This window comes from Triturus cristatus, chromosome 5_2 (assembly GCF_964204655.1).
Source record: "Triturus cristatus chromosome 5_2, aTriCri1.1, whole genome shotgun sequence".
Lineage (NCBI taxonomy): Eukaryota > Metazoa > Chordata > Amphibia > Caudata > Salamandridae > Triturus > Triturus cristatus.
The window spans coordinates 1111694416-1111707905 of NC_140588.1; the positions used below are offsets into that span (position 1 = coordinate 1111694416).

Genomic DNA, 13490 nt, shown 5'->3' on the forward strand with positions numbered 1-13490 from the left:
GCCTAGCTGAGGATTTGGGGCAGTAGCTCAGCCAGCATTAAGGGAAACCTAGAAAATATGTACATTTTGAAAACTAGACACCAAGGAAATCCAGGATGGGGTGACTTGTGTGGCTCTCGCCAAGTTATGTTACCCAGAATCACTTGGAAACCTTAAAAGTTGTCAAAAACACATTTTCCTCACATTTCTGTGATGGAACGTTATGTAATCTGTGTGGATCTGCAAACTTTCACCCACCCAGCGTTCCCCCAAGTTTCCTGATAAAAATAGTACCTTACTTCAGTAGGTTTCCCCAGTGCCTGCCACAGTAAGCGTCTCAAATCACAACATGGACACATCACATTTTTCCACTGAATAATGCACCTTTCTTTTTACAGTTTGCCATGCTGTTTATTTTGGGCCCTAAGCTTAGCTGGCATAAAGTTAAACCTAGTAAATCTGAACATGTTTGAAAACTAGACACCCAGGGAAATCCACGATAGGGTGACTTGTGTGGCTTTCACTGGTTTTGTTACCCAAAATTCCCTTACAATCCTGGAATTTCGTAAAAAAAACAACAACATTTTTTTCTTCATTTCTGTGATATAAAGTTCTTGAAACTGCAGGTAGCCAGAAACTTCCATGCTCCCTGCATTTCCCGAAGTCACCCGATAAGCAGAGTACCTTGCTTGTGTGGGTAGGCCTAGTGTGCATGACAGTGAACGGCCAAAAACATATTGCGGAGACATCAAAATTAGCTATCAGAAAGGCCCTTTTTTGCAAGAAGGTCACCAGCATTATTGGACCCAGGCTTGGTGGGAATATGTGGAAATCAACCAAACCCAGATATTTCTGAAACCTAGACACCTGGGGGAGTCCAGGGAGGTGTGGCTAGTGTGGATCCCCCAAAGTTTACTTTCACAGAATCTCCTGCAAACCTCAAATTTAGGTAAATAAAATGAAGTTGTGCCCACATGTCTCCCGATAAAAATTCGGCCTCACTTGTGTGGGTGAGCCAAGTGCCCGCACCAGGGAAGGGACCAAAACGTATTGTGGAGGCATCAAAAAGATAAATCACAAAACGACCTGTGTTTTTGGTCCCGGACTCGGTAACCATCTAAAGAAACATACCAAATCCAGACATTTCTGAAAACTATACACCCCTCAGAGTCAAGGGATGTGTTGCTAGCATGAATCCCCCAATGTTGTTCTACCCAGAATCCCCTGCAAACCTCAAATGTAGTTAATAAAATAAAATTTTCCTCACATTTCTGTGTGGGATCACTGCCCCAGTACAAATCTCCTAACACCCACCATTACCCTCAATCTCCTTAGTAAAATATTACCTCATTTCCCATTGTGGGAGCTTGTATATGGGAGGCCCACAGGGGGATCTCCAGCACTTCCCCCCTGGGCTGGGACAGGTCCTAATGAGTATGTCCTCAGCATGTGAGCGCCATGGCTGAGGATGTAACTGTTATGCCCTTTGGACCCAAGCAATTAAGAACTTTGATACGCTGACACAATTTATAACCAGTCTTCTTTACAGTGTTGTGTTAATTTAATCACTAATAAGGATTGACTTAGGGCTACTTGCACAAACCATTTGTGGAGTTGCAAATGGCCCAATTCACACAATCGGTCTATTTCCAGTCACCAAAATGCTTAGCAAGGGGCATTTTGACTACAAAGTGGAATGCTACATACAAATGTCTTGTGACTGAAATACTCTGACAAAACATTTGCTATTTACAGCTAATTGAAAGCTGGTAGGAATCCATTTGCAAATGTGAAGGTGTTACTAAGAAACCCCTTTTCCCTTTGATAATGGTTGAAAGGGATCACTTCCACTACCTAGATTTTCGCTCCGATCAAAAGAGAGTCAGTGGGACATCGTGTCAAAAGCATGCAGCATTGTGGAGCCTTGCTCAGCCTTGCCTTGCTGGAGGATAGCAGCTTCCAAATAGGGACTAAGTCCAATGGTAAAACCTTGAACCAGGGAAGGGGATACATCTTTCTGCCTGGTGAAGCACTCTCCAGTGGTGCATAATCCAGGTTGGTCCCACTGAGAGCAGATTGCTGACAAAATCAGTTTATCCAGCACATCTTGATGATGTTACATAAAGTTTGAGGGACCCTAATGGACCTTGTTAAGAAGGAAACAAGTTTACCTAGATGGTTTTCCTAGTTTTGTGCTGCTTCAGCATAGCTCTCATTTATTTGAAGTCTGTCGGCTACTTGTGCTATAGCCACCAAGGGTTTAGTGGAGATTCTCTCAGAATGTTGTTTTGATATAACTAAAGTGTTTTTTGTGTTTTGGTATGAGTACCGCTCAAATAGTAACCCCATTTTTAAAAGACATGTTCACAAAGTGGTGATTCCCTACATTGGAACATTGATCAGATTTCGAGTGAATCTAATAGCACTCATATGGTTCTGCTTCAAGTTTTGAGTATTTTTGTGATACTCATAATTTCATTGACAAAAAACTAAAAAGAAAAAGCCCAAAACCAAGAGTGTTCAAAGAATGAATATCAAGAGCATGTTTTTGAAGGACTTTTATAAAAATTCTATTTATTGTATTGGCAGAAATTTCATTGCTGTATCTGTTTCAGTTAAGATGATGGGACATGTGGCAGACCTGACCACATTATGCTTTGCAAACAGTATGCTAAATATGTATAATCTTGACTCAGCTGACAGCGAAGTGGTTTGGAGCAAACGCAAATCAAACCATTCTCTGTTCCTCGATAATTTGCAATTTAGATTACTTTATTATAAAAATAGGTGCACACACAGAAGGGGTAGATCTTGAAACTTCACATTATTGAAAATGGCATCATTTTCTGAGCTGAAAAAGCTCCATGATCGACACTTGGATGCGACTGCGTTGGTGACTGAATATTTTGCAAAGGATTCTGCCTTTGTCGATGATGTGTTAACACGGATATTTCCTTCTTTCAACAAAATCTTCACCTCAGGTCTGTTTTTAATATCTCCTGTCATCCCAGCTGAAGGTGGGGAGAAATATTGCGTTTGACAAATATGTAATCTATGTTTATGCATTGAATTCTTGCTTTTGGTGCCTCAGTTATTTAATCGGTTCTGGTTATTCAAAGACAAAAATGATCAATATATGTAGATGCAAATTGATGTAGCTACTGAAGTCAAAAGGATTAATAGACAAATGACAGAAAGATCAAATAACATTTTTGTGCTTGGGGCAAAAAAGACATTGATAATGAAAAGTACATTGTAATTTATATACGTATTTACCATTCAGCCATAGATTTTTGTTCATTGTGCATTGAAAAGCAAGATGAATGTCAAGAATGTCATTTATTTTGACTCATGTTGCACAAATAATGTAAATTTTGAGACTGGAGAATCAAAATAAAATACAGGAGGCTGTTTCTACAACCCAATATGAAAAATTCACTAGATGGGATCTTAAAATGTTAATGATACTAACATTCTGATGCCTCACGAATGAAATAAGCAAATATATTTCCCTGGTTAATTTAATGAATCTTATGCATCTCCGTATTTCATGATAATGCAATTATGAGCATATGTGCACAGTTTCATATATTCTAGCCTAGATTACATAAACTAGGCTTAAATTCACACCAGGCATAAAATGGAGCCCCTCTTTACCTTTAGTTTGCCCTGAGCATGAATAGTGCACGTTCAAGGGCTGCATTCAAAGGTACTTCTGTCTCCCACATTTATGTAGTCAGCAGTGCTTTCCTATTGCCGCATATTTACATTTCGCATTATATTGGGTTACTCCGGCGTTATTCACAAAGGTAAATCTACTACTAGTAGAATGCACAATGGGTTTTTACTTCTGCGGGTATTAACACAATAGGAGTGTAAAGTCACTCAGGCATTTAGGGCCTAATCACGATTCTGGAAGTCCTTGGACTGCCAGACTTGTGGTAGGACAGTTTTATGACTGCCACATTACAACCCTAGTAGTCCTGCGTCCCTAGGAGCACCGTCTCTGCTAGGGAACCACCGTTCCAGGTCTGTTGGCTCAATGGACTAATGCGTCCTCTGCAGTGGCATGTGTTTGACCTTATGGTCACATGTTCAAATACCAGAAGGCCCACTCAGCCTTTCATCCATCTGAGGTTGATAAAATTAGTACCATTGAGTTGGGTAACAATGAACATCTGTTATTCAGCGCAAAGATACCCCCGCATGAAAGTACGCTTTACAAATACACATTCCCTGGCTGTGGCGCAGAGGGCAGCCGTGGTCCAGGCAAGCATTTTACAAGTTTCTTCTCTATTAGGATTATCATGGTGGTTTCTATTCCTTGAAAACCCTGGTAGAAAGGAAACAAAGGGGGTCCTACAGGGCAACCCTGTGCCTCATACCCTGTAGATGCAGACAGTGGCAAAACATGTGCCCCCCTCAGTGCTGGAACTTTTTTTGATGTTCTGATTGTGGTGCCTATTTTATAGGCAACGCAGTGGGATACCAAAGGAATCACCCGCCAATGACAAAAAAAAGTCATTATGTGTTGGGCGGATCTCACAAAGGTTTGCTGGTGCAGCTGCGAGAAGGTCCCACCAAAGCACCATCAAACTAAATCAGTCACATAGAATTAATTTTCTACACCCCCGGAAAGAGGGGGTAGAGACAAATATATAAGTGGAAAGTTACTACTGCCAAAAACGAACTGTAGTAAGTCCAGCACCATACATGGTCCACCACTGAGACAGAGCACTTTCATGGAAAATGAGGGAGACTGGAGCCTATTCACAGAACTAACTTAAGACAAAATCCTAAACTTACTAACATTTTGGCATTCACAGAAGGCACTTATTCATTTCGGTATTCACAGAAGTAAGGAGTCCTAACTTTAGGACTCCTAAATGCCTTCTGTGAATACCGAAAGTCTTAAAGTTAGGATTTTTCTCAGTTTAGGTGTAGTAAAGTTAGGACTCCTAAATAGAATATAATTGAATTACTTTAAATTAATTCTATACGTAACTTGTCATAAGTAATAATAAAATATACAAAAAACAGAGGCAGATTTACAAGCCCTTTGCAACACTTTTGCACGGCCTTTCATTCACTTATGTGATTCAGCGGCGGTGTAAAAAAGCGGCCAATTTCCAACGTGACTCATCTAGGGAGATGTGTCATGTTGTAAAGCCCTGCGTCACATTATACCTGCGTCAGGAATAATGTATGTAGGGTGAGTGTTCCCACACAGGAAAGCCTTGTGAAAGTCATGCAGTGAAATCTACAAGATTTCATTGTTCCACTTCAAGGACACCACAGCGTCAAAACCTTATTTCTGCTTCAAGCAGAGTGACGCAGTACAATAAGTATAGACCTCAACATGCATTACTGGAGTTGCATCGTGCTTGCGACATGACTCAAGCAATGCGTGACTTTTGGGCCAGCAGATGTGTCAGAATTTCTGATGCATCTGTCAATCCTTGTGCCATGGTGCACCGTATTATAAATATGGTGGTGCAAGGGTGTCACAGGCTGGTGCGGAAACATTGACACATCACTACAGATGTGTCAGTTCCTTGTAAATCTGCCCCACAATATTTTAACTTTATGTAGGATTTTTTTGTCTTCTATACTTCAGAAAAATAATAGTAATTTAATATATTTGACTAGAAGGAGTACCTTTCCAACAAACTGTGTGTCTCTCTACCGATTTTAGTATTTAGTATAGGGAGTGCCACCAGCTTTCTGTCGAAGCTCTCTATTGATGGAGAGCTACCTGTCAAGGCCCGATGGAATAGCAGCTGTCTTAGTAAGCACCTTACACAGCCCACCCTATTAAGAGCATACTGTCTGAGGCCTTTTTTTCTGTTTCCCACTGCCAGGTAAAACCAGGTGGTGGGGCTAGAAAAACAAATATTGACTTCGTACCCAGTGGAAACACTCCCTGGATACACGGTTAAGTATTTGTTTGATTGTTTTTGTTGTGCTCCTGTGACTCACTGTGTGTGATGCTCTGCATGTTCTGGCATGCATGGGACCTGTGGACATTGAGCAATGGTTGAAGGCACCATAAAGACAGCAGACGCACAAAGACACAAAGAATGATGAGAGGACTTCCTGCAGTTTGTCTAACCACCAGCAATCCCTCGGGGTACTATTCTGACCCATTGTTCTTTTGGCCATCATCAGTCCAGTCCTAGCAATATGCAAATTAGTCTTGGTACTGCTTCAATATGAAAAGTCCATCCCAAATTGTCAAGACACGCCCTCTCTGAAATGGAACATGAGAAATGGAAGAAAGGTTTGAGCCTGATTGGGCCTCATCAGTTGGGTACAGGTTGGTTCCAGGTGCATAGTGAGCAAGGGTCACTTCGCCGCTTAGGGTTACATTTGTTAAAACAAAAAATGCATGCAGCTCTGCATAATAGGGAAAGGGTAGCAATGTGCCATATTTAAAGGAATTTCGGCTTCTGTCCTTGTGCTGCACAAAGCAATCCTGTGCGGCAAATTACTCGGAATGCAGCACACATTGAAACAATAAATAAAACTATTTCTCCTCATTATGCCTCCCCTGAGAAGCATTGCCCTCTTACTATAACGTCACTATAACCTTTGTTTTTTAGTGAATTTCCAAGTTTTTTTAAAAGCTATTTATTCAAACCCAGGGCCCAGCAACACATTTAAGGGGAACATGTATCCCCCCTCCCTTGGCCGATGTAAAACCCGGGTACTCTATCTACATGGGTCCAGCTTCATATGTGAAAGGAAGGGGCACTTAGGGTATTCCAATGCAACTGCCGTGGTTTTTGACACATTCAATGATTTACCAACATCTCTGTGTGACTCTGCAGATGAGGTCCTTGGGTTCTGATGTGAACGTGCGACCCTGACTTGTAATGATCGTCTGGAGAGGAAGTAAGCTATCCTTTTGAGTGCTGGGCCTAATATTCCAGCAGTGTGTAGCCTGGTGATGAGTGTGTAGTGGGAGACAGTGTAGAAAGCAGCAGAGCAGCAGAGAGGGCAAGGAGGAAGAGGTCAGAAGTCTGCCCATGGTCCAGGATGGTGCGTATGTCATCTGTGGCAACGATGAGCACTGTTTCGGTGCTGTGGTTGTTTCAGAATCATAATTGTGAGTCATCCAGGAGGTTTTAGGTCCTAATTGGCTAGACAAGGGAACAGAGAGAATGGTCAGTAGTTGCTGAGTACTGCAAGGTTGGCTATAGGTGTTTTTGAAGAGGGCAATGATTTCGTCAAGTTTACAGCTAGGTGTTGATGATGGAAGTGAGTGCAGCATTTATCGTGGCTCTTCCCAGGTTGTAGATATGGTGGAAGCCCCTGAGTGGGCTGTCTTCATATTGCTGCAGTGTAATTGATAGATGGAGGGTTATCATGCTATCAGTTGGCAATCGTTGGTTGATGAGCTTAGCAGGCTGGAACGATTCACAGAGGTGACTCGGGTTTAAAGTTGCTGCAGATCTTGGTGGTATTTTCATGGAAGAAGTTGGAGAGGTCGTTATACATGTTATGTTATGTTATGTTATTTCCACTTGTAACGCGCTCGGCTACTCGAACCAAAGGGGAAGTGAGGAGACAATCAAACAAAGAGATGTGTTTTTAGCTTTCTTTTAAAGACTGTGAACTCCTGTGTGAGACGAAGATTGAGGGGGAGAGCATTCCAGGCCCGGCTGGCTTTGACCACCAGAGAACTGCCCCCCGCCCTCTGGAGTTTATAGCGTGGGACCGAGGCCAGACGCAAAAACGACGAGCGTAGGGCACGCGTGGGAACATAGAAAGAGAAGCGCCTCTGAAGATAGAGGGGGCCCAGACCGTGAAGAGCACGATGGGCCATGACCAAGGATTTAAACTTGATCCTGGCCACCACAGGTAGCCAATGAAGAGAGTGCAGGTTAGAAGTAACACTCTTCCTGGATGAAATACCCAGAAGCAGTCTGGCCGCCGTATTCTGGACCACCTGCAATTTCTTAATCAAATACCCAGGAGACCCCACCAAGAGAGAGTTGGCATAGTCTAGCCGAGAGAGAATCAACGCACAGGTGACTGTAACTCTGGCTGCCTGCGGAAGTAAAGGAAAAAAATTCCTAAGAGTTTTGATAAGACCAAAGCAGCAGCCAGCAGTCTTCCTGATATGAGTAGAAAAAGAGAGATTCTCCTCGAACCAGATGCCCAAGTTCTTGACGGGCTGACCCTCAGAGATGGGAAGAGGAAGCTCCTGTGGCCACAACTGTTCGCGGAAATCGGTAGGGAAGGTGCCAAACAGCAAGATCTCTGATTTCTGCTCATTACACTTGAGCTGGGCATCCGCCAGCCAAGTGAAGATGGAGCGAAGGCACTGTTGGGCCGCCAGGACCGAACTGGACGCCTTATCCCAAGTGAAGAGCAACTGGGTGTCGTCAGCATAGGCCAAAACCTTAGCCCCAAGCGCTTCAGCCAGATGGATCAGAGGCGTAACATAAATGTTAAAAAGCAGAGGGCTAAGGGAAGAGCCCTGCGGGACACCCGTGGTGACCGGGTGGAAAGAGGAATAAAAGGGAGGAAGCCAGATCTGCTCAACTCTTTCCTCAAGAAAGGATCTAAGCCAGCCCCAAACGGCCCCTGACACACCAATCTCCGCAAGGCGGGATAACAGAAGGACGTGCTGGACCGTATCGAAGGCTGCCGAGAGGTCGAGCAAAATCAGGACAGCCCTACCCCCGGCATCCAGGCACATCCGAATGGCCTCCACAACCTCAACCAAGACCGTCTCGGTGCAGTGATCCGCCCGAAACCCTGATTGAGCTGAGTGTAAGAGAGCCTCAGTCTCCACAAAATCTGACAATTGCTTGTGCACCACCTTCTCACAAACCTTGGCGATAGCTGGCAGGAGAGAGATGGGGCCATAATTGCCAGGATTGAGTGGGTCCAAGGATGGCTTTTTCAGCAAGGGGAGAATCTTAGCCTGCTTCCAGTCCTGGGGTACCACCATTGACTGTAAGGAGAGATTAATAATCAAGTTAACTTCAAGATGGATGCTCTCCGCTACATCGGTCAGAAGCCTGGCCGGGCAGGCATCTGCCGGAGACCCCGATTTAAGCCCTCTAAGAATTTTAAGAGTTTCCATCGGGTGAACTGGACTGAAAGTAGACAACAAAGCAAGGGGGGTCACTGCGAGACAAGTCAGCCTCCATACCAGGGCACCCTTGTCTGAGGAGAAAGAGGCCTGAATGGCCGTGATTTTATCTCTGAAAAACCCAGACAAGGTAATGCACCAGTCAAACGAAGAAGGAGTCACAATTGCTTGGGCCAGCGGAGAAGTAAAGCTCGGGACAATAGAAAACATTTCTTTAGAATTATTCCTGGCCGCGTCAATACGGGCCGCGTAGAAAGGACCCTTAGCTGAAGCAATGGCGGCATAATAGGTTCTCTGCCTTGCTCTAAGTCTGGATTTAGCCACGAGACAGTAGTCGCTCCTACGCCACGCCCGCTCCAAAATTTTACAATCGTGCTTGATTACTTTGAGAGCGGGTGTGAACCAGGGTTTGGAGGGAGTAGCTCTGGCCGGTCTGATGGGGTGACGGGAGGTGATCGAGCTCACTGCTCTAGACACCCACCCCGTGAACCCCAGCAAACACTCCTCCAAACCCCCAGACAAGACAGGTCTGGCTAGGTCCAGAGCATGCGCAAGTTCCAGGTGATCCACTTTCCCCAGAGCAGGCTTCCGGAAGCTAATCGCCCGAGTCATCACCCTAGAGACGGACCAAGAGAAGTAGGATATGTAGTGATCTGACCATGTCACTGGGAGAGGATCCTTAACAAAAATAGGAAAATTGGAACAAATCGGGTCCAATATATGTCCGGCCCAATGAGTGGGAAGGCCAACGTGCTGGGTAAGTTGAGCCATATGAAGAGTATCCAGCAAGTCATTCACGTCCCTGTCCTCAGGAACATCCATATGAAGGTTCAGATCGCCCAACACCAAATAGTGGGAGAACCTGACAGCCCTAGATGTGATGGCATCACCCCAAGCCTGAAGAAAAGAACCAGCCGGTCCAGGTGGCCGATAAATCAGGGAGACCCCCAGAGTAAAATGGGCTGACAATCTGGCGCTAAAATCGAGCACCTCACAGCCTGCCCAAATCCCGGAGTCACCCAAACAAAGATCCCATAGATCTTTATAAATGACCGCAATACCACCACCCCTTGACCCCTGGCGATCAACTCTCATGATCCTGTAGCCTACCGGGATAGTCAAAGCCACTATAGGGGCAGAGGAGGAGTCAAGCCAGGTCTCTGTAAGAAACAGCATATCTAATGAACCGTCCTCCAACAGCCCATGGACGTCCACATGATGTTTTTTTAGAGAGCGGACATTAATTAACGCTGCTAAGAGCTGCACGGGTATAGACTGCTCATTAGAGCTAGGGGTCATGATCAGAGGAGCAACACTACCTTCCCCTAGCTGAAAATCGTAAAAACTGCAGATCGCTAAGGGCCGCACTGCCACATCCAAAGAGTGCGGATGCCGGCAGGCTGTCACATCCAGACCCCTAAGGGCAGCACTGGAATAGCTGACAAATACAGTGGGATTTTGGGATTCTTGAGGCGGCAGACAAGCTTCTCTGGCGCTGGACGCTTTCGGGACGCGGACGGGCGCAGACGGGCTTGCCTTAGGCGCGCCTTTGGCGCGCCAGCGGCACACCCGCCGCGCGCGTCCGCTGCGTGTCCGTTCTGCGTGTATTAAATGCGCCCTGGAGCCGAAAAAGCTGGAGCGCTAACCTGCGCTGACCGGCAAGATGGCGTCGCGCTTGGCGGAACTACCCTCCAGCCCCCGCCGGACTTGCTACAACAGTGAGGTAGAGAATGAAGAAATGAGAATGTGCAAATCAGCAAAGATGCTCTAATTCTTAATATTTTTAGAGTGCGGGTATGAGGGTGGGATCGGCGAAAGAAGCAGCAAGCAAACAGTACAATAAATCAGGTTAAAAGCCATGGATGTATGCGTGTAAATGGGCATAGACCACCTATTGAATGTATACCTCCCTGACAACTTATGTAACAGAGATCAATCATCTGCCATGCTTAACATGTTGTTATAAAGCCATCCAAGGCCACACAAATCAGGCCTTGTGTGTATTACTAGTAGTAGTAGTAGTAACTGATTTATTTCCATAAAACATACATTCCATACAATATTTTATTCTATGAAATAATCCAACACTCAATACAGCATTAAAATCAAGTTCAATTGAATAAGTGCATCATGCATGTAAAATAATAGTTTCCTTGTCCAATCAGCCCGCCTCTTTTAAGTCGTAATAGTTTTTGTAAAGTCAATAATACGAGGAAATAAAACACAAAAACAATTTCTACCTTTTGATGCTTTGTTACGTTCACTGAGGCTACTATTCAGCTAACCTATTCCTACAGACTAGTTGTAGACACTTGCTAAGATTAAAATTCAATTTAGTTTCAGTAAAAAATGTAAAAAAGGATAATGACCTTGAAACTTACCCGTACACTAGTCATACTAGGGGACACAAGTACTAGTGATGGTCAGTGTGCTGTTCAACTATGCTCCTCTGCCACCCCTAGAACTTCTGCTATTTCCCTCACCGTATCAGCCCTACGGCAAAGAGATATTTACCTACAGTGGCCAATGTGAACACAGAGAACCTTAAAGCCTCTGTATGTCTCATAATGCTTAAGTAATTACACAGCGGGTGAATCCATTTGCCTCTAGGCTTGTTATATTTGGCGCAAAAAGCAAGACATGGCTTAAGCTTTCATGGGCTGACATTGGGCACATTGTACAGAGATCACCATGACCATCACTTCTGGCAGCATTCCACATAGATGTAAACGTCCTTATTTCAAGTGTATCATAGCAAAACTTTGGGTACAAGGTTTTTGGCACTGGCTGCTGTCTAAAAAGTCTTTTTGCCAGTCTATCAGAAGGAGGAATTGATTTGTCAGTCTACCTAGAGGTGTGAAGAAGACTAGCCTGGATATACTTCCAATAACAAGTTTTTAACTGATTCTTTGAGGGAAATGTCAAGGTGGTACAGTCTGTCCGAAATATGTGAAGCATGTGGGCTGGCATGAGCACAGTCTCAAGGGCAATGGGCAGTATCTAAGTTGCTTTTTACTATGTATCAATGAAGCCTTTGTGTACTATTTGCGTGGCCTTGCATGGTGCAAGCTAAATGCAAATGGATACTAAACTGGTGGCCGTAGAGTTTGCATAATGCATGGGCATTAAAAGCAAGATCAGTTCATATCAGACTATCACAATCATATTCAAATTCAATGCCTCTGAGTGGTTGAATACACTCAGTTACTCTACACTGCACACATCAAAGCATAGCCTCACACAGCAGACATTGTGCAACAAATGGCTGAAGTATGGATTTTCCCATGCAAACACCCATAATAGATTCCCATGTATTAAGGTGTTGTGACAAATTCATAGCTGTCATTCTTGGCCCTCACATACACAGTTGTCAAGAGCAGGAACATATATATGGCAGATACCTTACCCTATTTTCCAAGTGTCCACCTTTTTATTTAATTTTTTTGAGTTTTATATAGGTCTGGCTAGACCCGGAGGTATCAGAGTGCTTTACATGAGGATCAGAGTTACAGGTTACAAGTTACATTTGTTCCAAGAGTAAAAATCAAACATGGGAAAAAAGAAAGCAAAGTTACGGAAATTCGTCAGGGGAGGGGGAGGGATGGGAGAAAAACCGGGAGACGGGGAGAAACTGTGCCCAATGTCTGGCTGGGTAGGTTACTGCCATTGGGATGAACCAGGGCCGATCTCCTCTATAGCTGAATCGAGCAGCTCCACCAGGAATCGTACAAAGTGCTCGGACTCCGCTGTCAGGATAATGATCAGGTGCAATCAGAGAATGCATTAATAAAGCTGGGGACTTGGAGAGATGAGATACCGCAGTCCGAACAAAATCCAGATGCCATCTTGAGGTTAGGAATATTTTGGCTGAGAATAAAGTGTGTAGAGGCACCCCAGGCACCTCCATAGTGATGCCGCTCCACCACTTCCCCGGAGGTGTTCCTACTTCTTCAAAAGAAACAATCCTGTGCCTCTCCCCAACACTGGGGACCAAGTTCAGCACCTGTAAAATCCAAAGCCAGCACCCATTTCCACCATTGGGGGTGTAGAACTCAAAGCTCCCACTTGCCGCTGGTCAACAACTCCGAGCAGACCTGTATGAAGATTCCCAGTGTGGCAGTCAGTCTTAATCCTGCATTCTGCCTCCCTATGTGGCGGGCACCATGTTAAGGTCAGGCAAGTCCTGTCTGAGTGTCATATTGAAGTCAGTCAAGTCCCTCCCAGGCTCGTCCGGTACAGTTCTCAGTCCCCCAGGCCACCACACTTCACCTAGGAATGTTCTGCCCCCAAGGCTGACCTCCTCACTGCAAGGAGGTCGCTCATGCTGGCAGAGTAAGACTCCAGATGGCCGTGGCCATGAGGCCCCAAGTGGGCACCCGCAGTCGTGCTGTCACCACACCTCCTG

The 13490-nt window shown here is 44.8% G+C and overlaps 1 protein-coding gene across 1 annotated transcript in view; it reads left to right on the plus strand.

The window, feature by feature from the left end:
* The first annotated feature begins 2785 nt into the window (after positions 1 to 2785).
* The window catches only part of LOC146829810 (nicotinamide N-methyltransferase-like), a 34185-nt gene continuing 23480 nt past the window's right edge, over positions 2786 to 13490 (plus strand). Inside the window, exon 1 of the mRNA XM_085608509.1 lies at positions 2786 to 2960. Within this exon, the coding sequence (XP_085464635.1) occupies positions 2813 to 2960 (148 nt within the window). The 5' untranslated portion in view covers positions 2786 to 2812. The remainder of the gene's footprint in view (positions 2961 to 13490) is intronic.